The 24,710-nt window shown below is 40.4% G+C and overlaps 2 protein-coding genes across 8 annotated transcripts in view; both read left to right on the top strand.

The window, feature by feature from the left end:
• Positions 1-10: 10 nt before the first annotated feature.
• On the top strand, positions 11-18,911 carry cers3a (ceramide synthase 3a). Of its 7 annotated transcripts, XM_025002539.2 has the most exons (15): positions 14-323; positions 560-708; positions 850-883; positions 2,550-2,621; positions 4,093-4,152; positions 6,223-6,402; positions 8,442-8,559; positions 9,850-9,968; positions 11,527-11,584; positions 11,723-11,773; positions 13,078-13,170; positions 13,838-13,966; positions 16,283-16,389; positions 16,870-17,023; positions 17,495-18,546. In XM_025002539.2, exons 6-15 carry the CDS (start codon positions 6,230-6,232, stop codon positions 17,666-17,668), a joined length of 1,176 nt encoding a protein of 391 aa, XP_024858307.1. In that variant the 5' UTR covers positions 14-323; positions 560-708; positions 850-883; positions 2,550-2,621; positions 4,093-4,152; positions 6,223-6,229; the 3' UTR covers positions 17,669-18,546. The 7 variants fall into 7 exon arrangements, with proteins under 7 accessions (XP_037835705.1, XP_037835706.1, XP_017295750.1 ...); XM_037979775.1 differs by having other exon boundaries at positions 14-332; positions 560-883; XM_037979777.1 differs by lacking the exon at positions 6,223-6,402 and having other exon boundaries at positions 11-323; positions 560-883; positions 17,495-18,911.
• A 365-nt stretch (positions 18,912-19,276) lies between these two features.
• The window catches only part of adamts17 (ADAM metallopeptidase with thrombospondin type 1 motif, 17), a 56,639-nt gene continuing 51,205 nt past the window's right edge, over positions 19,277-24,710 (top strand). The window contains exon 1 of the mRNA XM_017440255.3: positions 19,277-20,900. Coding sequence (XP_017295744.1) covers positions 20,840-20,900 — 61 coding nt within the window. The 5' untranslated portion in view covers positions 19,277-20,839. The remainder of the gene's footprint in view (positions 20,901-24,710) is intronic.

Consider the following 24,710-nt stretch of genomic DNA (forward strand, 5'->3'; position numbering starts at 1 on the left):
AAATTGAAATGTCCATGTTCACACCTGTAAAAAACATTTCGAAAAATCAACACAAAGTGGGTAAATTGCGTTAACATTACATTTATTGAATTGCATAAACGCTGCATTGTAACCGTTCGGCTTAACAGTTTATTTAACTGTTTGGTTCAGCACAGTAGCTCTGGCGGAGGGGTGAAACTCAAACGTCCGAGCTAGTTGTAAGTCCGCGAAGTAGCCTAAAACTTCGTCAACACGCCACTGCCGGAGCCGGAGCAGAATGTCCGCCCGGACTCGTTCCCTCCTCATTTGGACCGCCGGCAGTCGCTTCGTCGCTACACAGTTTGGTAAAACTGGTCGGTTTCAGTTCGGGCTGTGTGTTTTGTGTTGAATTGGGTCCGAGTTGTCGGCTCGGAGAATGGAGAGGAACCGTTCCTCCACGCGGCCATTGTTCCGGGCGACGTCTTGTCCCTGGTTCTGGTTCTGGTTCTGGTTCTGGTTCCGGTTCCACTCTCGGGCTTCACCTTGATTTGCTTCTGGTGAGAGTCATTCGCTGATCCGTTTTCGCTCCTCTTTCTTTCAGCAAAGCGACGCCGCTGCTTCACCGAAAAGCCTTCATCCGACAGAGACCTCCGGCGCACCTGCGGCCGGACGAAGAGAGGATAGTTCTTGGATACAGTTGCTTGGATTGGATAGCGAGTGCCGAAGTGCCGACGTGTGCCGAAGTGGCGGGTAATACTTCTCGTTAGAACGAAATGTGAACGTTCCGATACCAATGGTCCACCGAACTCCTGCGGAACTCATTCCCCATGCATTAGAGCAGCTTTTCTCAACGTTAATTTTGAAGCACACTCATTTTCAGTTTCCGACCAGGTCGTTCCGACTGCAGAGACTCCCTCCTGCTCAGGTGCGTGTACGTTTTGGTTTACGTCTGTAATATCAACCACACAAAGCAGTGGGCATAGTTATGGGACAGTCATGGGACTTTTAAATCATCATAAAACTTTAAACCATCATAAACCTTCAAACCCTTTAACACCATAAGCACCACCATAAACCTTTAAAACCAATAAAAACCTTTAACACCTTAAAACCATAAAACAGGCAACTTTAAACCACAGCGAGCATTTGAGAACAGCATTGGAAAGCGTAGCAAACACTGGAAAGCGTAGCAAACACTGGAAAGCGTAGCAAACATTGGAAAGCGTAGTATTTAAAAGCACGACCTATTAAAAGCATAAAGAGCATTAAAAGCTTTTGCCTGCATTTAAACACTTTAAACACAGAGAGAGATTAAAATCCCCTCGCACCTCACCTTTGCTGCTTCAGCTGTTTCTCCACACAGGTGTTGAAAATCAGGTAATTAAAATGTTCTTTAAAAAGTCACAAAAGTGCAGTTGACAAAAGTCACAGTAGGTGGCAGCATGCACCTAGATGTTGTTTGCGATCCGCCATAAAATAAAATAAAAGACAAAATGTCACAAATCACGTGTTTCACATATCAGACAATAAATGTAGCAATGATGGTGCTGGTGTTTCTGTTTCACACATTAAAGGTGAAGCTCAAAAATAAGAATGGTTATACGCTGCAGTGCCTTCAGTTCCTCCAGTGCCCTCTGCAGAGCCTTCGGTCCCTCCAGCAGGTCCTTAAGTAAAACTAATGTCATGCAAATAGTGCTTACAGAAGAATAATGTGTAAGTAGTAATAAGGACATATCAGTGCAACGGGACCTTCAATTAACCATTGGCAACTGCTTATGGGTTCAGAGTGGGGGTTCGAACCTGCGACCCTCTGGTTACTGGATGAACCCCTACCTTCTTAACCACTGCCACACCCCCACCTGGTATAATGGTGCCAGTGTAATTGCAGCCTCACTTCTGTCAGCCTGACTCGAGGCAGCTGTGGCTACAATGTAGCTCACCGCCATTAGTGCACGACTGTGTAAATGAATGTGCGAATGACTGATTGTAGTAGGAAGTGCTTCGGAGTCCCTGGATTAGATTAAGCACTATATAAGTGCAGGCCATTTACCATTTACACAACATAGGGTTACCAAGACCTTTGACATAATGTGTCAGTACAATATTTGCTTATCAGGACACACACACTGCTACTAGTTAACTAAAAGCAAAAAAACTATATGCTTGAAAATGACGATAAAATGTGGGTAAACATCTACTTTTTCCAATGTGACATAATAATCTGAAAGAACAATGTTGAGCAGATTTGTTTGCCAGAGAAACAATACGAATCATTATAGACATTTTGGTTTTCATGTATTTTAAAATCTGTGTAATTTGTCTCTGGTCATTTGAGGTTTATTTTAAAGAGGAACTTGGTAATCTGCTTTATCTAAGCGAGGGTGTCGGATCACTTGGGGGAAGAAAAAAACAATTTATTAAGCTGCCTTTACTTCCTGGAGGGGAGGAAAAAAGGCCTTCACAAATAACTGTGGATGTGGATGTGGATGTGGTGGGCGTAACCTAGAGAATGTTAAACAAAGAGTGGCTGTTTGTCAGGGGTGGGGGTGGGGGTTAAAGAGAACTGTACCACCTGTCCTCATTTCCCACAGCAAACACCAGCAGACAGCCATTGTGGAAACAAGTGCCCGCACCTTTTGTGTTTGGTTCCTGATAGTGGAAAGGTAAGCGTCTGTTTTCCAGTGACCTTGATTTGTGGCTTGTCAATACTTTACCTGTTCTTAGTTTAAAGCCCAGTACTTCTTCCAGACTACACCTAACCCTTTTTCTTTGTTTCTGATGTGTAAACTGTGATGCTCCATTTAGAGACGTTGCCTAAAGATGCAGAAAATTTGTTTTCTGAAGTTAAGGAAGTTTACCCTAGGACTGTCAATGTTTTGTCATAACTCAGCTGTGGTGAATGAAATATCTGTTTTCAGAAAGACAAATAAAAAACTAATGAAATTAAATTTGTCATGTCTGTCTACAAAAAATAAATTATTTTTTATTAGGGTGGGGTAGGTTGAGGCAGTCGGGAACAATGCATTTTGTTAGCATTTGTATTTCTTTAGCTTCATGCTTAATAAATGTGACATAAAACAAGTTTTTTTTCTCTTACTATTATTGAATAACAGTCCATGACTTGAGTGTTTTGTTTGAAACCAAAGAAAATTGCCATTTATCAACCCTGAATATAGACAGTTAATGAGCTATGTTAGTGCAGTGCTTTTTTTATCCAGCCGAGCTACAGCTAAAAGACATAAAAACACGGTGTCAGCAGAAGTTACTGTATTTTCCGGACTATAAGGCAAACCCTTTAATTTTCTGAAAAAAAGCGTCAGTTTTTCTGTCGCGCTGGCACTGATTTTCAACCAAGAGCAGTTGGTGTCGCACACAACACAGTTCGATGTGAACACCATTTCTTGCCGGGCAGAGTATGAGTACTGAGTACTGAGTGTGCGGTCATAAAAATTGATCATTGCGTGGACATGTTCGGTAGACATCCGCTTTGAGTCCACCTCGAGTGGACCTCTGCAGAGCGAAGAACACCCAAGTATGTGGAGGCTTTTACGTTGGCGCCGTATTCTCCTAAAAAACTGGGCTGTTTTGTTTCGCTTAATGCACCTTATAGTCCCGTGCACCTTCATATATGACAAAAGTTTGAAAATGGACCATTCATTGACAGTGCGCCCAATAATCCAGTGTGCCCTATAGTGCGGAAAATACAGTAGACAAGTTTTGGAGTTTTTGTACAATTTTTATTACAAGTTTTCTCACATTTACTACACTGACATGGGAATTACATTGAATTACTAATACAGTTTTTTGCTCTATTTCCATGAAAACAAAGGTAAGCTGTTACCACAGCATGAAAGGTAACAGCACTTTATTTTGAAGAAAGTTTACTGATTATTGGTTTAAATGGTGCAGATTATTTATCAAAAAATTTAAAAAAAAAAAAAAAGTTTAGTTTCCAGTTTGTAGACAAGGTTCAGCTGGGTTTTTCTTTCATTCGTCTTTTCGTCTTTTTTGGACACACACTTCTAAACATAATATGGGCTGTCACTGTCAGCATTTAAAGTCTTTGCTCTCTCTCTCTCTCTCTCTCTCTCTCTGTATGTGTGTGTGTGTGTGTGGGGGTGTGTGTGTCAAAAGGGAGTGTCTACAGGTGTGGGAGGGATCTGAGACTGAGTGAGGGATGACAGTCAATATTTGGTTAGTAAACACACCTGTCTGTATATTTACGGTTATACCTCTGACTGCAGTCTTTTTATTGTAGGTTCGGTTTAAAGTACCTTTTTTATATTTACCATTCTTCAACACATTTTTGGCTTCAAAAAAATTGCTCACCAATCTGTGCAAGAAATATTTTCCAGAATTTTAAACGTTAACAAAGTCATTGTAAAAAAATAAAAAAAGACTTAAACTGGACCAAGGGCGTAGGAATGAATTTACCATTGGGAGGAACACATATTTGAAACCTAACAGATTTGTAAATAGTCTGCAGTGTACTTAATTTATGACATATTTCTGTTCAAAGCATTCACAAAATACTATTTGATCTTTTATTTTCTTCTTTTTCAAATGTTTCTTGGAAAAATTGTGTTGTGGGAAAACCACCTAACAAAACGTCCTGAGTCTTCTTTAATCAGGCAGTGTATTTACTGTAAGGATCTGGGTGTTTGTTTTGTCTTGATTTAGTTAGCAGTTGTCATCTTGTCTGTTTGTTGTTCTGTTTTGTTCCTTGTCCCTTTGTCATCATTCACCTCCCCTCAGTCTGCTCCTGTTTGTCTGCCACGCCCATTTCCAACCTGTCAGCGATTGTAATCACTCACCTGTGCCCACTTCTCTTAATCATCCTCAGTTTTAAAAGCTGGTCGGCTTCTCCACTTCTCTGCCGGATCGTTGATGTTGTTGCTGTTTGGTTATATCCTGTCTCTCGGTTCTCCTCGCCTCGCCTCGCCTTTTTGTAACCATATCATAGTCTGTTTTCGCTGCCGTGTCGGCCTTTTTTTTGTTATATTTATATTTTTTGTTATATTATATTTTTTCTTTATTAAACTAGTTTCGGTTTTAAGATGATTCTGCGTTCTGGGTTCGCCTCCGTCTCCCCACGCTCTGACATTTACTTTATCAGATGGCAGCACTGGTGCTAGCAAGCAATCCAATTTTTGCCATCATTTTGTGAACTCTTGTAAAATATCTACTGCTATGTATTACTCTCTCTTACCTGTTCGTCTGCTCCTGTCTCTCCGTCACTCTGGCTTCCTGCCTTGAGCCTTTGACGTCCCTGAATGGCATTAATGAATTTACAACAGAGAACAAGACATGTTGTCATGTACAGTACAGCAAGTGACTTACAGAAGCTAAAAAGTATCTGATAAGGTTTTTATCATACGGAATAAATATTTTTAACAACTGATTTGCAGATGTGTACAGTGTACATCTCATATGTTGTCAACTCTGTTTACAGCATAACCTCACCCTTACAGTAAAGGTTTTCAATAATTTAATTCAAGACCTCACCTCAATCCCTGTACCATCCTCTCCTTTTGTCTCCTTTGTTCTGCCCCTGCATTGCTGCTTCTAAACATAAAAAATGGCTTCAAATTGACCTTTTTCTGTGAAAGTTATAGCAGTTTGAATTTCATGGCAAACAGGCCAACTTTGAGGCCTGGCCCTGCCCCTTTAATGTGCACGAAAACTCAGGATTTTGATAACTTTTACTCCCTCATCCCGTAACTGCATATTGACCAAGTTTGAAGCCGATGGCTCAAAATCCCTAGAGTTTGTTAAAGTTCGGCATGTATGAAAATTGAAAAACGACCAAAATTTATCTTTTGACTCAAAATGGCAGACTTCCTGTTGGATTTAGGACATAAATCCAAGAGACTTTTTTTGTTGTTGTTTTAGGGGGATCTACCTATATACAAAGTTTCAGCTCTCTAGGATATACCAGTTGGTTTATCTCACATTAGGCACATAGGGCTGGGGGGAGCAGTGACATAACGCTGTGTTGTGCCCTTAAAATAAAAGCGTGTAAGTTTGAGATTTAAAGATAATGTATTTTTCTCCTCCACAGTGTAATTTTTTGGGTGGGACAAACGCATCAGTCTCGAATATTGAGGGGGACCTGCCCCCCCCCACCCCCCAGTTCCTATGCCTATAAACTGGACTAATCTCTGTGAATTTATCAGACACCTTAAAATACAGAAATTCTGTTTATCTATAGTTACCCTGATCTTACTCTTATTGTGTTTCTATATTCTGACACTTTTGTTACAGAAGAGGGATGTTTGACACAGTCTACGAGTGGTTCTGGTGGGACAAACTCTGGCTGCCTTCAGAGCTCTCATGGTCTGACCTGGAAGACAAGGAGGGTCGAATCTATGCCAAACCTTCACATCTTTACATCACAGTTCCCTACGCCTTTGTCTTTTTACTCATACGATACCTGTTTGAAAGGTACGATTGACAGTGTATTTACACTTTAGTGGTGTAACATACATGTCTTTGTAGTTAACTATAATGGTACAGATATCAGGGTTCGGTGCACAAAATCAAACTAAAAAATGCATTAGTCACAAGCAATTCTCACTCTCTTCTAGAGAGGACGCACATTTTGTATTATCTCATTTTGCTAACTTCCTCAACAGAAAAGGAGTAGAAGATACCATTTAAAACCTTCAACACCAAAATTAAGCAGAAATGGGCGGTTCAGATGAAACACGGGAGTATGGTGAACTGCTTGTTTATTTAAAATCAGCTGTGTGAAAAAATTTCACTGTGCTCTACAACAGAGTGAGGAAAGGACAGAGTGAATGTATAGAACTCCAAAATGGTCTGAAGTCATTCATTTTAAAACATCTTCTAGCATTTATTAAATGCTGGTAAAATTGTCACCAGTTATTTAATATTTTAATCAACCCATGTATGAACAGCGTATTAGCACTAACCAAGCTGAGAAGCTTGGTGCAAATTTTGACGCAAACATTTTATCTGTTTTATATTTTCACATTTGGATATTTTATTTATTTGTGCATTACCTTTTTTATATCTTGCATCAATTTTAGGTCAAATTAAAGCCACTCTAACCCCTATGCTCTCCATGACCTATACAACCAATTGGAATGTGTCTGGCTTAAGACAAATTTTCTAAATCTCCATCATTCTCACCTAGATCCAACCACATAAGCCTATGATTACACAATGCCAGAGGTCTATCCTGGCATAACTCTCTGAGGCCATGTCAGGATGAAGCTATGTGCAAGAAGAAAGCTGCTGCCTTATGTCACATAGATCTACACAATGACAATCTTATGGCACATTTTTATCACACTTTGAAGCTGAAATAGAAGCAAACTTTACGTTCAGCGCAAGCTTATAGATACACTGGCACAAGTGCTGTCAGTCCTGAAAAATGTGACTTGAAATGTGTAAATACTGCCAAAAGTGTGAGGTTGTGTCAAGCAGACCCAGTGCAAATCTCCCTGGGATTCTCTTTACAAACAGTAACTTTCTTCTACCTACTCCACTGTAGGGCTGTGTCTCGTGTATATGGCTGTATATGTCTCTTTTTCAACAGGTGGATGTCTTACCAAAAAAATATTTTATTTTTCTTAAGCAGACCATTTAAAGTGAAGGTTTTTATGCACATTTGAAGTGGAAGTGCGTAGGATCGGGGTTAGGATGAGGTGTTCTGTCATCTGAGGGGAACATTGGGAGGAACCTCAAAGTAGAGCCACTAGTCAGTCGAGGTGGTTCAGGCATCTATTAGGATGCTTCTTTTTGGAGGTTTTCCAGGCATGTCTAACAGAGGAGACCTCTCAGCAGCCCCGAAACTCTTAAGGGGTTATATATCCTCTCTGGCCTAGAAACACCTTGGGATCTCCCAGGACGAGCTGGAAAGTGTCACTGGGGAAAGGGATGTCCAGGTTTCCACTTTTTTACTCTTATTTCTCTTTTTTTTACTTGAATGCAGAGCAAATCTCCAATAGTCACACTTTGCACTAGTATGCATGGCATGTCTTTGCTAGTGAATGTTTGGTTTGGCAAGCAAGTTGGACAAGTCTGTATGCTAATGACGACTCTCTGGCTACATTAACATATGCATAGGCGTCATGGAGCGCATGTATCATTTTGTTCAGTACACATTTAATACTATGTTGAAACTTAAGATATGGGCAGGTGATGATGTACCAGCTTTGGTACCTCCTCCAGCTGTAGTGAACTGATAATGTGTGTAAACAAATACAAACTTTGCATTTATTACATGCCATGATTTGCCATTAGATAATGCAAGAGGAAAAGCTAAATTGACACAATTAATATACGGCACTAATGTGCGTACACAGGAGTACATAACTAAAGTTACTTTGAATATTTTTTTGGAAATTCTCACATTTTTATGTCTTCTGTATCAAAAACAAATTTGTGCACTCTATCATATGTTGCATATGTTTCATTGACACTAAGATAATTAGAATGTGTTTAATGTACTGCAGGTGGATCGCAACGCCCCTCGCAGTCCTCGCTGGAATCAAACGGCGAGTCCATCTGAAAGCAGAAGACAACCCTTCCCTGGAACTCTTCTATACCACTCAGAGCAAAAATCCTGCTCAGGTATAACATTTCACTCAGAACACATGGTAACTAATTTCAGCTGGGTTAATTGTGAGCTCTATACACGGCAAGACCAAAAGAAAAGTATTAATTTGACAAAACGTTATTTGTGGTTTCATCCAAAGTTTGTTGGTGTCAATTTTCATTTTATTTTCATCTAAAACACGATGATCCTCAAAGTGTTTTGTTTAAAAAGTGACTGGAATTCTCTTGTTTTTCGAAGTATTTCATCTCTCATTCGAGGAGCTTTCTCAATTCAAACTGAAAACTGTGAAGTTTCAATCTGTAAAACTGAGGCGAGTTGCTCAGTTTGTGTCAGCTGAACTCGCACGCAAATCACTTTCCCACCCTGTGCTCAAACACGGTGTCCATTATGGACAGCCCATGCCTAACACAGACGTCCAATGACGGAACACTGGCCAAGTTCAGATCAGAGAGGCCGTTCCTCTTAATAACCCTCCTCCAGATAAGAAAGAAGAAGAAAGATCCACTGATTGTCTCACACAACTAAGTGTGTGAAATTTGTTCTACACATTTGACCCATCCCCTGAGGGATGCAGTGAGCAGCAGCAGTGCTGCGCTCGGGAATCATTTGGTGATCTAACCCCCCCAATTCCAACCCTTAATGCTGAGTGCCAAGCAGGGTGGCAATGGGTCCCATTTTTACAGTCTTTAGTATGACCCGGCCGGGGATTGAACCCACAACCTCCTGATCATGACCGTCATTGCCAACATGGGCACTGAAGTCACTCAGGAGAACAACAGAATCCCCAGACAGCAATCCTTCCAGGACACCATCCAAAGACTCCAAGAAGCTCAGGTAATCTGAACTGAAGTTTGAAGCGTAAGCACAAACAATAGTCAGAACCTTACCTCCTGCAACTCTGAGCCACAGAGAGGCAGCCCTCTCTTTCTTCAGGGAGAACTCCAATATCTTGGTGCTCAGCTGGGGGCATGTGTGTATTCCCACCCCCGCCCAATGCCTCTTTCCCTGGTGCAGTTTGGTTGCAGAGTCCAAGCTGTGCATAGAGGTGAGTCAAACTATATCTAGTTGGTATCACTCAACCTCACACACAAGCTCCATTTCCTTAACGGACAGAGAGAGGGGGTGGAACACCTGATCCTCTGGGCGGCAGGGTTCGTCCTGTAACTGGAAGCAGAGACACTGAAACCTTCACTTCCTCATTTATAAACGGTTACTTTAAGAGCCATGGTGGAGCTTTGTGCTGCCGTGTAAAAATAAATTTATTTAAATTTATTTATTTTCTGTGTGTGTGTGTCTAAATCCAGATTGACATTGATGGGTTGTCTAAGAAAAGCAGTTTGTCAGTGAGACAAGTTGAACGCTGGTTCAGAAAAAGACGAGGACAGGACCAGCCCGGAGTTCTGAAGAAGTTCAGAGAGGCAAGGTCATTATTTGCTGTGTGCAATTAGATGTTCTGATGAAAACAAACTTACAGTGCATCCAGAAAGTGTTCACAGCGCTTCACTTTTTCCACATTTTGTGATGTTACAGCTTTATTCCAAATTGTATTAAATTTATCTCATTCCTCAAAATTCTACACACAATACCCCATTATGACAATGTGAAAAAAGATTTTCTGAAATTTTTGCAAATTTATCAAACATACAATGCAATTTTTTAGTTTCCTAAGTACTCACATCCTTTGCTAAATACTTTATTGATCCACCTTTGGCAGCAATTACAGCCTCATGTATTTTTGAATGTGATGCCACAAGCTCAGCACACCTATATTTAGACAGTTTGGCCCATTGCAGTACTTCTCAAGCTCCATCAGGTTGGATGGGAGACATTTGTGTAGACATTTTCAGATCTCTCCAGAGATGTTCAGTCGGATTGAAGTCTGGACTCTGGCTTGGCCACTTCAAGACATTCACAGAGTGGTCCCGTAGCCACTCCCCTGAGATCTTGGCCATGTGCTTTTTTTCCCATTTTGCTTTTTTAACAGCCAGCATGGAGAAAGTGAAGCGCTGTGAACACTTTCTGGATGCACTGTATGTGGTATGTTGGTGTGATTATTCTAGTGTGTGAACTGGTGTGTCATAAGTATTCTCAGGGGAGTGGTGGTCATGTGACATGATAGATCTGTGGAAAGTTAAAGTTTAACAGACGACAAAGAATGTGCAGTCCAGTGGTGTAGCTGCTTATTACCATTTCCTTATAGGATAGTCACCAGTTCAAATTTCAGGTGGGTCTCTCTTTGTGGAGTTTACATGTTCACCACGTATGCCAATTTCTGACCATGGTCCACATTAAAGTAGTGACATCCTAAACAGGATTTTAGTGAACTTCCTTATTCACATTATTTTCTCAGTGAGATAAAGACATAAAGTGGTAGATAAAATCAGATGACTGTATGTGTGTGTGTGTGGGAGTGACAGAGAGAGATTAAAAGTTGTCAGGAACGGTGGAGATGACGGAGGTGAACCCAGAATGCAGACTCATTTTAAAGAAAGAAAAACTAATTTATTAAACTAAGAAAACGAACAAAATCAAAAAGCTGACGTGGCAGCAAACAGATAAGAACTAAATAAAAATACATAAATGGAACAGAACTCAGAAAACCAGGAACACGGAGCGAAGCAAACAAGAGAGACAAACATCAAACAAACCTTAGACAATGGACCAGCGAGGTATGGAGAGAAATGACCGGGTTTTAAAGACTGGGGTTAACGAGGTGAGTGGGAACAGGTGGAATGATCGCTGAGTCGGGACAGGTGAAGATGGGCGTGTCTGACAGAGAAGTGAATGACTGGGGGAGAGTGGGAATGAACATGAACATGAGACAAAAACGAAAAGTACAACCAAATAACACCAAAGAAACAAAACAAAAACCAAAGAACTAAAATCAATCAAAATAAAACAAAAACAAAACCCAGAAAAAGCCAAATCACCACAAAAGTATTATCAATGGTTCATGCAGGTCTCTTCTCTAACTCCCACAGTTGGAGGTTTGGCTTCTATCTGTCTGCTTTTATTGGAGGAATTGTAGCCCTTCATGATGTGAGTACAGAAACAATGAAAGATGTAATGAGACAATTTTATTTCAGCACAGAAATATGAGTTTTTGGGGCTTTCTATCACTTGTGGCTGTACTTTTAATATTTACAATCGTAAGATTTTCTCTCAATGTTTTTACAGAAACAGTGGCTTCAGGACATAAGAGAAGTATGGACAGATTATCCACAACAGGTTTGTTCATGTTACAAAATTATACTGATGTATGAACTGTTTCAAAAATAACATCAGCGTTACAAAACACAACTGATGACAATATATGGCTTTTTTATGACAGAAACCATTAAGTTCAAAATGATGGGAATTCATGTCAAAAGCCTTTTAGCTATTGCACGCATTTAATGTCAGTTTTTTATATATATTTTTCAGTCTCCAGATAATTAGCAAAAAAAAATGAAACAAAATTAAACATATTTAATAAAATACACAGTACAAGTACCACTAATAATACATTTGAGTTAATTTTATCCACCAGGCTTATCATCATTCTGTTCAAATTCTGATAAAAAGTTGTGTTTAGGACAGCATTGCAAAACAAATGATTGAGTTCTCTGCAGTTTTTTGTTTTGTTGTTAAAGGTTTATGTAAGGATTGAGCATGGTGAACCCAATACGCAGACTCATAGTTTGAGTTAAAATGAAAACTAATTTATTTACAAAAAGAAAACAAAAGCTGATGTGGCAGCAAAAAACTAAATAACAAGAATGTGGCATGGACGAAAACACAGGAGCATGATGACAAAGTAGATGGAAAGGAAAGGAATGAACCAGCAAGGAATGAATAAAAAGAGACCAGTTTTAAAGAAACAGAGGGTTGGAACGTGGCAGGCAGACCGTAAAATAACAGAGCTGAGTGCAAGTGAGTAGTGACACAGGAAACGAAGAACAAAAACACTAATCTATACACACTGACATGAACCCTAAAAATGAAAAGACATACAGAAAAATAACAGATCAACTGAAATCATGACAGTTTAGGATAAAATACAGACTTAAGACAAAATGCTTGTAAGCATTATCTCACAATGTATATTTTCTGTACTTACCTTAAATGAACATTAAGAACCTTAAATGTTCTTATGTTCCTCTCAGCCTGTTTTTCTTTTTTCAGTTCCTGCATCAACTTCCTGCACTGGTTTGTTTGTAGTTTGTAATTAGTTCCTAGATGTTCCCAGTTCTGTTAATTAGCTCTTCCAGCCTTTTAACGACGTTTCTGCCCTCCATTGAGTTGAGGTAGCACTGAATGATGTATGTATACAGAAGTTCAAAACACCTGCGATGTTTTGTACTTCTGTTAAGGTTCTAGGCTGGTGGTTTCTTCTGCAAGTCCTGAACCTCTTCAATAATGACAATTTTTGTTCTTAGCTTGTAGGTGCACCATGACTCATTTATTTCAAGAGTTAGAACATGACACAAGACTGGTTATAGTTCATTATTACATTTTGTCTCTCTTTCTGTCTCTGTTTACATTGTCTTCAGTCCATGCTGGAGTCTCAGTACTGGTATTATATCCTGGAGATGAGCTTCTATGGCTGCCTTCTCTTCAGTGTTGCCTTTGATGTAAAGAGAAAGGTGTGTAATGGTTGTTAAAGATTAAAATATTAATTCTGTACATCAGCTGCACCCCGTAATGCAGAAATCTTGTACCAAATCGATTATTTCTAAAAGTTAAAAAAAGACGGTGTTTAAATAAAAAAAGAAAAAAAATTTATTTACTGAATAAAAGTAATAAACATCTATGTTAAATACTGTGCTAAATACAATATTTTGTTATATAGCTTTAAATGGTCTAACTGGCCCTACAGGCATATTTTGCTGGACACAGCTGGAGGCAAGCATGAGGCAATGATATGAATAAAACAGCATTTTTTATTTATTTATGAGTTTTCACCTCAAAATTTGATTTCTTGATAAAACACCTGATCAAATTCAACATTGTAACCTATAAATACATTATCTCACCATGCCAGGGCTCCTTCCTTTGAGTGGTACTGTATAAGTATGAAAATGGAAAATGGTTTTCATAATATGGGCCTGGAGGAGTCTGCTCCTTTTTGTACCTCTTGACTCTGTCACTCTGACAACAACAGCATCGTGGTTTCTGTGTTTTGTATCTGTTTAGGAGATAAACAGCAAGAAATGATGTCTAAACTACAGGATTATCAGGAGATATGCAAACCTTTCAAAGAGTGTGCTTTGTATTTACCACATTTTTTTGTTTTGTCTGTCTCTCATTCAGGACTTCAAGGAGCAAATCATCCATCATTTGGCTACCCTGGTCCTCCTATCATTTTCCTGGTGTGCCAATTTCATTCGAATCGGAACTCTGGTCATGCTCATCCATGATGCCTCTGATGTTTTATTGGAGGTCAGTCATGATGTGTAATATTGATGATTAAATCTGTTAGAATTTACCCATGTTTAGTAGATTGCTCCTGTTTTCTGCCACATTACCTTTGGTTTTTGGATTTTAGTTGTTGTACATTACACCACTGAACAGTACAAGTTACTGTGCAGAATTACAAAAAAAATATCTAAAGTTTCCTAAAAAAAACTTAATTTTTTTTTCCTTTTTAGAACACGTTCATGTCCATATTATCGTTTTTCTGTATCACGCTGCTTATTTCGCTTGTCATAGATAGAATGAACAACTAGTTTGCAGTGGCTTGCATAAAGCCAAACAGCCTTATCTGCTACTTTAACAGCCACCTTGGTGGTGAGGAGATGTGGAACGGCTTCCCATGCCTCCTAAAACTTTCATCAGGACCCTGTCCCTGTCATGATTGTCTGTCTTGGTTCTTTGCTTTAGTTATGTCTTTTGGTTTTCTGTTCTCTTGTCACTACCCCCCCCCCCAGTACTTTTCCTGTCATGTCTGCCACGCCCATCTCCACCTGTTAGTAATCATTATCACTCACCTGTGCCCATTTACCTCATTATCCTCAGTCTTTAAGAACCTGTCACTTTTCATCATTCGTCACTGGATCATTCCGCTTTGTCTGCTGGCTCCTTGTTCCTCGCTTTGTCATGCCTCGCTTCTTGTTTTTCGATTTTGTTATTGTTAGTTTTGCTGCCACGTCAGCCCTTTTGTTTTGTCTGTTTATTTAAGTTAATAAATTAATTGCCTTTTTTTACGATGAATCTGCGGTCTGGTTTCACCTCCATCTCCCCCCCTTCTGACACTCTGAGGGAAATTCACATCCTCCTCCAGGTGATAGAGTGCCAGGTCAGGCCCCCTGAAGGCTGCGATACCTCTCACAACCATGGGTCTTATTAAAGATAAGATAAATGTGTGACATTTTGTAAATATCCAACCATGCATTGTGAAATAATGACAGAAAATGTTGGAATTTGGCTCTTGCTAGATTTGATCCAAAACAGCTGACTTTCTGAGGAGTGGAGCCTATATGTCCATCAGACTTTTGAGTGTGTCTGCAGTTGANAATCTGACAGTCTCCTTTAGATAATGAAATGGGCACTGTTGGCTTTGTGCAGAGTGATGACCGAGCCGTGGACAAAGATGTGCAGTATCAAAACATGGGGGACCTTTGACCCATTTAAAATTATGATATCAGTGATGACTAAACAGTATATTTTGGTTTTACACGGACAGTGTTTACATGTTTGCTTCATCATCAATGCTTAAGACTGAATTTATCATAGTTTGTATTTTAATCTTCAACTTATAGTTTCTTTTCAGATTCTTCACAAATCCCCATTTAGTTAGTTACAGATGTGGCACCAAGTCAGTTTTTCACTCACAACACACCATGAATGCTCCTACAGGCAGTTTACAGGGAAAGATTTTGCCAACCCATGCTTGAGACTTGCACGTCACTAACATGCATTTAAGCTCAAAAGGTTTCAGATTGGTTATAGAGAATTTTAATCCCGTACCCAAAAATTGTACAGATCTTGCGAAAAATCAAGAAAGCATACATATGTAGTCCAACAGTGAGGCCTCCAGTTGCTGCTACAACAGTCATTAATGACCTTGTATCCCCAACTTCCACAAGAACGTGGAATTTCAAAAAATTATCCAGATTTGTGAGTTAACATCTCAAGAACATGAGCCTTGGCCAGACACTGTCAATTCACCCTCACTACTCATTTGGGAGTAGCAGATTTGTCCAGAAGTCTTCCCCACCACCAGATTTAGCTCATCAACAAATGGTGATCAGCAACAGCTCCTCTTTAACTGAATATCCAAGATAGATGACCACTGGTTTAATGATATGACTACAATAATGATTATTAACCTTTGGACCCAGGGGGCTTGATGTTTGGTGCATAAGCACAAACAACAGCCAGAATCCTTCCTGTAGCTTAAAAAGCTGATGAAAGCTGACCCTCCAGGAATGTTGTTCCACAACCAAGACTGTTTGTGGAGGTGAGTCTAGCTAGATCTGATTTGTATTGCTTTACCTCATAAATCAGCTCTGGCTCCTTTCCCTCTAAGATCATGTCCCATGTCCCAAAAGTCATTTTATGATGGCAGGAATTGGAATAGATTTAAACCTTCTGAATTATGATGTAGAAGATTGTAGTTGCACCAAAACAGCCCTCTTTTGTACCATAGTAGCCTCCAGGCTTTATTCTTATTAGTGAGTGTAAAATGTTAAATGAAACACAACTAATTTTTGAGTTTGACTGTTTTTTTTAACATTTAATTTGCTTTTTTTTCAGTCTGCCAAATTATTCAACTATGCCAGATGGGAGAAAACCAGCAAAACTATTTTTGTTTTGTTTGCCATAGTGTTTATGGTAACACGGCTCATCATCTTTCCATTTTGGTAAGCTTGTGTGTGTACAAGAAGCTCAAAAATGCTTAGTTGTAGACAGTGTGTTTGCATAAGTGTGCTAAATGAGTGTATGTTTTCTTTCTGGTAATCTTTTTTTTTCTTTTTGAAGAGAGTATGGACCACAGAGTGGTGTAGTAAAAAATGTTGCCCCACAGTAAGGTCTTAAGTCTGACTTTTGGCTGTATAGTTGTTTGTTTTCTGTGTATTTGCGTTGGCCCTTCAAATGGACTGGGAATCTTTCTTCCCTGTTCACTGCTGGAACAAACCTAATGACCTGTGGAGATAAAGTGTCTCGCTGCCCCTTCATCCTCTACAGAAACCGAAAAAGCAACAGAGGGAGGATGAAACATTTGAAGTGACGTAATGATGTGGCTCACAGTTGGTTTTCTGGCTGAGAAAAACCAAACAGAGAACCAGTTAAAATGAGCTAAGAAACAAGTTGGTTAAAGCCTTTTTCTTTGTTTTTTCCAGGTTAATTCACTGCACCTGGGTTTACCCAGTCTTCTACTACCCACCCTTCTTTGGGTATTACTTCTTCAATGTGATGCTTGTGGTTCTGCTCTTGCTTCACATGTTCTGGGCCTACCTTATTATCCGCATGATAAAGAAGTTTATGTTTGGCAAAGTAAGTTTGTTTAGGCATCTTTCAGTATCTGTTTGTGGTTTAGTAAAATCAAAGGTCACTTGTCTAGTCCTGGTGAACTTAACTGACTGAAGTTCATGACCTTGGCTCTTTAAAGAGACGTCATATCAGAGGAGGTGAACACAAACGAATGCACAATTTTTTTTTCTTTTTTACTTTTTTATTATTGACTGATTGTAAGAATGAGCACAGGAAGGGGCTCAGTCCATCATTAAAACTGTTGTTTCTGTAGCTTTGCTCTGCTTTGGAAAAGACAATAGTTACAACAGTCACAGATGTGCTTTCTGATGAAACTAAGTGTTAAACCTGTTAAATCATTAGACTAAAAGTTAAAACTATTACAATGACAAACTGCAGCCTAATGTTCTTTCTCAGCAGTTATTCAGAATCTAATTCTGTTTTCAGGTTTGTTTTTCCTGAAATTAATTTTTGTTAAACTTTTGTGCATCAAAGCTGACAAAAGATGAGAGAAGTGACAATGATGAGGAAGAAGAGCAAGAAACCAGCCACACAGAGGAAGAAGTCGCCCATCAGTACAAGTCATTTAATGAACTGACAGCTGACACAAAGAATGACAAGAATGGCTGCCTGGGATTGTCTCCAGCAGGAAGGAGTCAGCTTCAGTAGGAAAAGTAGTGCTGGAGATGTGAGCAAAGGAATGATGCTAAACAAATTCATTATTTATCAATCTAGCATTCATTATTTAATAAGATAATGTAAAATAAACTAAATCAAACAATCACTGTCGTTCTGTCAGGACTGGGAACTCTCGAACATGTCCAAAACCTTTTAACTTGCATTTTGTTTTTACGTTTTAATTTTGTATTAAGGTTGATCATTTTTCGCTGAAGATACACAAAATTTCATACTAACTAGTTTAGCTGGAAACATTTGTACATGTTGCTTAATTGTGAAGCATTTGCTCTTGACCAGATTTAATTTAACATGTCTTATGTCTAAAACTGTATTCTACTGTAAATAATGGCTACAAATATTTTTAATTGTCCAAAACCCAAGAAAAAATAGCTAGCTGTTATGAAGTTTAATAATACTAAAATGTTTTATTTTACTGACTTCAAGAACTGTTTTGGTTCTTCAATGTACAGGTGAATTGGTAACATGTCTTTCAACTGAACTCACTGACTTACCAAAGTTGATTAGTTCCTTCAGGAAGAGCAACAACTTTTATGCTGTACCGTCCGTGACAGTTTTTTGTTGTTGTTGCTGTTGTTGGTTGTTTTTTTTATTGATCTTGGTTAAAAATAATTAACATGGTTGGTTTGTTTGTGACTGCTGCGTGTGAAACAGAAGAGAATAAAAACTGGGACGATGCATGAGGTTTCCCAAAGGGTGGGAACCGTTCCCAGACTCGGGCTCTCCCTAACTGGCCAGCACTGGCCCTCAGGAGCCTTGGGCACACCTGGTTAGGGCCTTCTGCCACCTTGAAGATTAAAACTGTCTGATGTGGCTTGGTATTTAGGAGAAATAAAAGAAATAAAGGATAACAGCAGATGTCTCTATGTGTCCCTGTGATGGACTTGCGACCTGTCCAGGGTGTCCCCCGCCTCTCGCACAGTGACTGCTGGAGACAGACACCAGCTCCCCGCGACCCGGAAAGGAGAAGCGGGTAAAGAAAGATGGATGGATGGAATAATGGATAGACAATAGAGCACAGGTGAGAATATTTTGATTGATTTGAATATGAATATTACATTTATGTGAGAAAAATCAAATTTGTAGTTTTTTTAATATTATCATTATTTTTAATTATTAAACACATTATGTGTGGTAGGTGTTAGATTTTTTTATGTGTGGTCTGATTTACTCTCCTGAGCAGAAGATGGCAGTAATGCAGCATTAAGCTGGATGACAAACACCAATTTAAAAAGAGAAGAAGAAGCAGGCTAGTCTTGGACGTGTGGGCATGTCCTGATGGTTCTGTTCCTTATCACTCAGCCGGCAAATGACTCAGCTAGAAGTAAAGAGACTTTCCCTTCTAAATAAAAGAGGGTTTATCAGGCTAGATACAAGCAAATGTACAACAACCAAATCTAAACTATCAAAGATCTCTTGTTGGTTTATTGAACAATTTGGAATTTGTATTTGTTTATTTAAATAAATATTTACATAAATATCATGCCTGTAGGCAGGATTTTATGTGGAGTTGTTCTTTTTTATGGATTTTAGAAGGTTAAAAACTAATTCTGATGTACTTGGTCTGCTGAAAAGTTATGAATGGACTCTTTTTAACTTATGTATAGTTTAGTATCAACATGTTAGTAAGTCAAACACAACACAGAAATGAATCTGTCTACAACAATTACTCATTACTACCAAACAATCACACAGTATTTTTCAAAACAACTGCAATTTTGACCACTTTAAATTTTAGAAACCTGATATGTTACACCTCTAAAATCAATCAGACATTAAGTGCTATTTAGAAATATATTCCTACACTACTTTAAAATGTTTTAACACACAAATTTTTCAAACAGATGTAGTTTAGCAAAACTTTTATTTACAACAAAGCACTTCTAGCCCTGTTCACCACGTCATGTCTTAATCTGGAGACAGCAGAGAGCCCAGCTCCGTCCTCCTTCTGTGTTTCTTTTCAAACACATCAACCAGCTGGAGTTCCCCTGCCTGGCCATAAGTGGACGCCAAAACAAGCAGACACCAGCCTCTCCAGCATGTAAACAGTTCTACCCAAAATGGTGAAAACATGGATGTTTGTTTGGCCTTCCAGTGAGGTTGGGTTGCTGCTCCATGTTGAACAGGGTGAGGAACATAAAGATCTCTGCTGTCTGACATTCTTACTGTTGATGTCCTCCTACATGTGCAGAACAGCTGCTGACTGCAGCAGTCTCTGAGGGAATATTTCTGAGCGTTTGGTTCACCACTAACCTGTAAACTAACCTGTAAAGTCTGGCGGGGGGCCAGAGAGCCTCACCTGAACACAACCTGCCAGCACACCTGTCCACAAAGAAAGGTTCTGCACAGATGCTGCTGCATTTAGCAGTCCGTTTCACCACACAGTTAAAATAAAGTGCAAAGTCCATCATGTCAGTTCCAAGAACTAATACTGAATACAAAATTTGGAAAATTAGAAAATTATTATAATTTTGCTAAACAAAAAAAAATTGGTCACAATTATTTTTGGGTGTACTGCACAACAGTAAATGCTATAGGAGGACCTTTTTATTCAATGAGAATATTTCATTCATTCAGGTCTAGGATGTGTTATTTGAGTGTTCTCTTTATTTTTTTGAGCAGTGTCTAATAAAAGTGTCAGTGTGAGAGGTTAATAAGTTTATCGGTACATACATCCTGAAGGTAGTTTTTCTTGATAAATTCACTAAATTCTCACAAAATTGTATACTGTAGGGTTTCTGATCTACAGAATGATATTCCAGATGCATTTCTGAATTTATTTGTGCAGTTATAACACATATATGTCTGTGTTATGACACACACAGGACTCACAGGAGTGCTGCTACAACAAGATGACTCATTCCCGTTTTCATAATGTCGGCGATTGTCCATCGAGTCACACGATTACGTGACGAGTGCTCCCTCTCTGGTTTGAACTCAGTTTGGGATCAGACCGTGGTTGAAAGTGCTCACAGACTCCGCCCACCCGGCGCGCCGTTGCGTATGCCGGTATATGAATGGAGTAGAGCTGATCTCGGTTCTCCTCACGTCTGGTGAAGTTGTCCCGGTGGTTCGGTGAGAGGTTAATAAGTTTATTTCACAGTAAACCCCTCATCTTCCTGGTGGTTCAATGTGGATTTAGTCATGTTTCGGCACCTTGTTGCCCGCCTGCTCCTCTCTTTCCTCTGCACCGGAGGATCACCGGGTGAGTTGGCTTTTATTTCTCAGCTTTTAACGGAAACGGTTTTTTCTCTGAAATAAAATGATTTCACTGATGAGTTGTTGCATTTTGGAGTTGTCTCCGTCTCAAACCGACAGTGTTAACCAGGTAACCTGATAATAAGTGACTGTCAGGCAGTAACTGGTGAATTTGGAGCCGCTCGGTTTGTTTTCTGAACACAATAAGCTCGGACCCGTCTGTCCGCCTGGTGTTCTGCTTCAATCCGTGTCCGCGTTAACTGGAAACCTTCAGCACCGAGCGCTGCTGCCGTCATATTGGGAGGGTCAACCTGGCAGAACTGGACTTGTTGGATCCAGAATCAGGTCTTTAGAAGAGTCCAAACCCAGGTAAGAAAAAAGAAACTGGTTCTAACTGCATGAATAAAATAATTTAAAAAAAACAACTATCATTTAGGTCTAACTGGATCATCAGTCAGATCTGTGTCAACTAGCTGTACGTTTCTTCAGTTTATCAGTTTAGATTTTTGACCAGTTACTGTTGCTGAAGGTGACTTTATTTAGACATTACATTTTAAAGGCTTCTTCAGTAAAACAAGTTGATGAGGAACTGAAAAGAAACTCCTTAAAGATCAGAGATGGACCTAACGTCATCATATTTCTTTACTTGTATCTGTGAATAATTATGTCACTGAGACACAGCTGAATCCAGATGTTTCCATCCACTGTTTAAAAACGCAGAACCATTTTCTCCTCACTAACATGAAATCAGATTAAACCTTTCTTGTTTTAGCTCAGTTCAGATTCCTAAAATTATTTCAATTTGTTAAATGTCCAAAAAATGTTATGGAAGTTTTTATTCTTTTCTTTAACTGCACAAAGAGGCTCATTCCTCATTTTCAGCTTTTTTCCATATAGTCCAGAGATCTTCTTCTTGTCCAGGTTTTCAGAGTCTAATCTCTGGTGTCTGGTCTGAACCTTTCAGCTCCTCTGCAGCTCTCCTACTTCTCACCTCCACATAATCATGCCTGGGGGTGGGGGTCAGCCAGAGCCTCCATCCGACACCTGGACACCTGGACACCTGGACCTGGACTGCAGGGACATCAAAGTTCTTCAGGCCTCCATTAGAAAACCACCACCCTGCTTTGTAGCTTGATAGAGTCTAACTGATAAGAAAAATCTGGCAAATGATGTTTTTTTGTTTGTTTGTTTTAATCATTATGTAAATAATATTTTTTAATCATTTGGATAATTGGGTTATTTTATCACATTTAACATTTGTAAAATATTTGAATAATAAACAAAATTAATGATAGTATTGATACAAAATTTTACTGATGCACTGTAAAAACATTTTAATTAACCTTTTAACTCTATTTTTATTTGAAAAAAAAAATATCAGCTAAAATGACAATGACTGTTGGATATGAACTGACCAAAAGTATTTCAGTTATATATTTACTTGTTTTGGTGTTTTTTTGTTTTTTTCTTTCTGTAATTTTAATGCATTTTGCTACTTTAGTTTTCAAGGAGATTAAGAAAAAAAATCAACCAATCAAAACACCAAAAAGTGTAAGAGTAGGTTGTATTTCTTTATTTCGCATAATTAATGTGTAAATGTGTAAATAAGCTTGGTAATGTGACCTTACAGTTGCCCGGTGTTTTTCTATGTTCTTTTTACATGTGTGTGTGTACATGTGTATGCAGGTCTGCCTCGAGGGCATATAGTTTAGAGCTTTACAAGTACCTACTTATTTAATAGGTAACTCCTAACCAGCACTAAGTATTTGGTTGGGGAAAAAAAGATGTAAAATACAGTGCTGTGCCATCAGTGATGGATTTATTAAACTTCACAACTAATAAACAATGAATAATCAATTTATAAAAACATGTTTACTGTTTTATGAAAACAAAAGTGAAAATGGTCATTTTTGTGGTAAAATAAAAGATTTGTTCACACATGTCTCAGATCCCTGAGGTGGTTCCAGGGATCTGTTGGATCTATTGGATCCCAGGAACCACAAAGTCCGGTTGGTCAGCCATCAGCTGGTTGTCAGTCTGGATCTCCTCCACCTTAGGTGGAGTCTCCCTCTGTGACTGTGGGACTTCCAGTCCAGACTCGTACAGATGTTCCTGTTCTCTGTTCCAGCTGTTTGGTTATGGTGTTCCATGTTTCTTTGCCTGCCTCCATCTTCCATCCTGCTGTGATGTGCTGGACTGTCTCTGTCAGGATCGCGGGACACAGAAAAAAACCCTGAGTGCAGACTCGTAGTAAAAAATAAACTGATTTATTAACTAAGAAAAAAACAACAAAACAAAAGCTGACGGGGCAGCAAACAAAAACCAATACGCACGGTGGAACCAGACATCAGGGAACTAAGGCACGGGGACAGCTACAACCAACAAAGGAAAAACAATGAACCAGCGGATAGTGAGAGAAGTGACCGGGTTTTTGAATACTGAGGGTGACGAGGTAAGTAGAAACAGGTGAGTGGAGATAATTATGGACAGGTGGAGATGGGCGTGGCAAGGAGGGCAAAAAGAGTGACGGGGAGGAGTGAATACTGAGCAGGAACATAAACAGGAAAAAAACAAACTGAAAACAATCACAAGACTAAATAAAGAAAACAAAACCAAAAACACAAAAAATCCAAATCCTCACAGTTCCCCCTCCTTTAAGGGACGTCCCCTGACGTCCCTAAAAACAAAAACTAGCCGGGAGGGTGGTGGTGGGAAAAACAAAAGCACAGGATGGAGGGCTAAACTGAATAATAAAACAAAAGAAAAATGGGCAAATATACAAAACAAAAAACCGACCTGAAAACTGGGGAAAAACGCACAAACTCAAAAACCCACAAAAATAAACCCAAACAATGGGCCTAAAGTTCAGGTGGACGGCCCGGGTGCCGACCACAACGGAGCAAGAGTTCGGGTGGACGGCCCGGACGCCGTCCATGACGGAGCCAGAGTTCAGGAGGGCGGCCCGGATGCCGTCCTCGGCGGAGCAAAAGTTCAGGTGAGCGGCCCGGGCGCTGTCCTCGGCGGAGCAAGAGTTCAGGCGGGCGGTCCGGGCGCGGTCCTCGGCGGAACAGGTGAGAGCCAAGCTGACGTGGACCAAGCAGGCGAGTGCCAAGCAGGCGGGAGCCAAGCTGACGTGGACCAAGCAGGCGGGAGCTGGGCAGACGTGGGCCAAGCAGGCAAGAGTCGGGCAGACAGGGCGCAGCGCGAACCTCTCGACGTAGCTGAGCTGAGCGAGGCGTCGACCCCGACCCTCGGTGGCGAAGAGGAGAACAAAGCGTCCCTCCAGACCCTCGGCTTAACAGAGCGGAGAGAGGCGTCCCCCTAGACCCTCGGCGGAGCAGAATGGAGCGAGGCGTCCCCCTGGACCGTCGGCTTAGCAGAGTGGAGCGAGGCGTCCCCCTGGACCCTCGGCGGAGCAGAACGGAGCGAGGCGTCCATCTGGACCCTCGGCGGAGCAGAATATAGTCACGGCCGACCCCCACTGAGCCATGGGATGGTGAGGCGTCGTCCCTGCCGACCCCCACTGAGACACCGGATGGTGGAGCGTCGTCCCTGCCGACCCCCACGGAGACGCTGACCGGCAGAGAAGCATCGCCGACCCCCTCAGGAACGCTGACCGGCAGAGAAGCGTCGTCGACCCCCTCAGGAACGCTGACGGTCTGGAGATGTCCTACTGGAGGTTCGGCAGCTGGCGCAGAGAGGTCCCCGGGCTCGGCAGAGGGCGCAGAGAGGTCCCCGGGCTCGGCTGAGGGCGCAGAGAGGTCCCCGGGCTCGGCGGAGGGCGCAGAGAGGTCCCCGGGCTCGGCGGAGGGCGCAG

Source organism: Kryptolebias marmoratus, linkage group LG15, assembly GCF_001649575.2.
Source record: "Kryptolebias marmoratus isolate JLee-2015 linkage group LG15, ASM164957v2, whole genome shotgun sequence".
Lineage (NCBI taxonomy): Eukaryota > Metazoa > Chordata > Actinopteri > Cyprinodontiformes > Rivulidae > Kryptolebias > Kryptolebias marmoratus.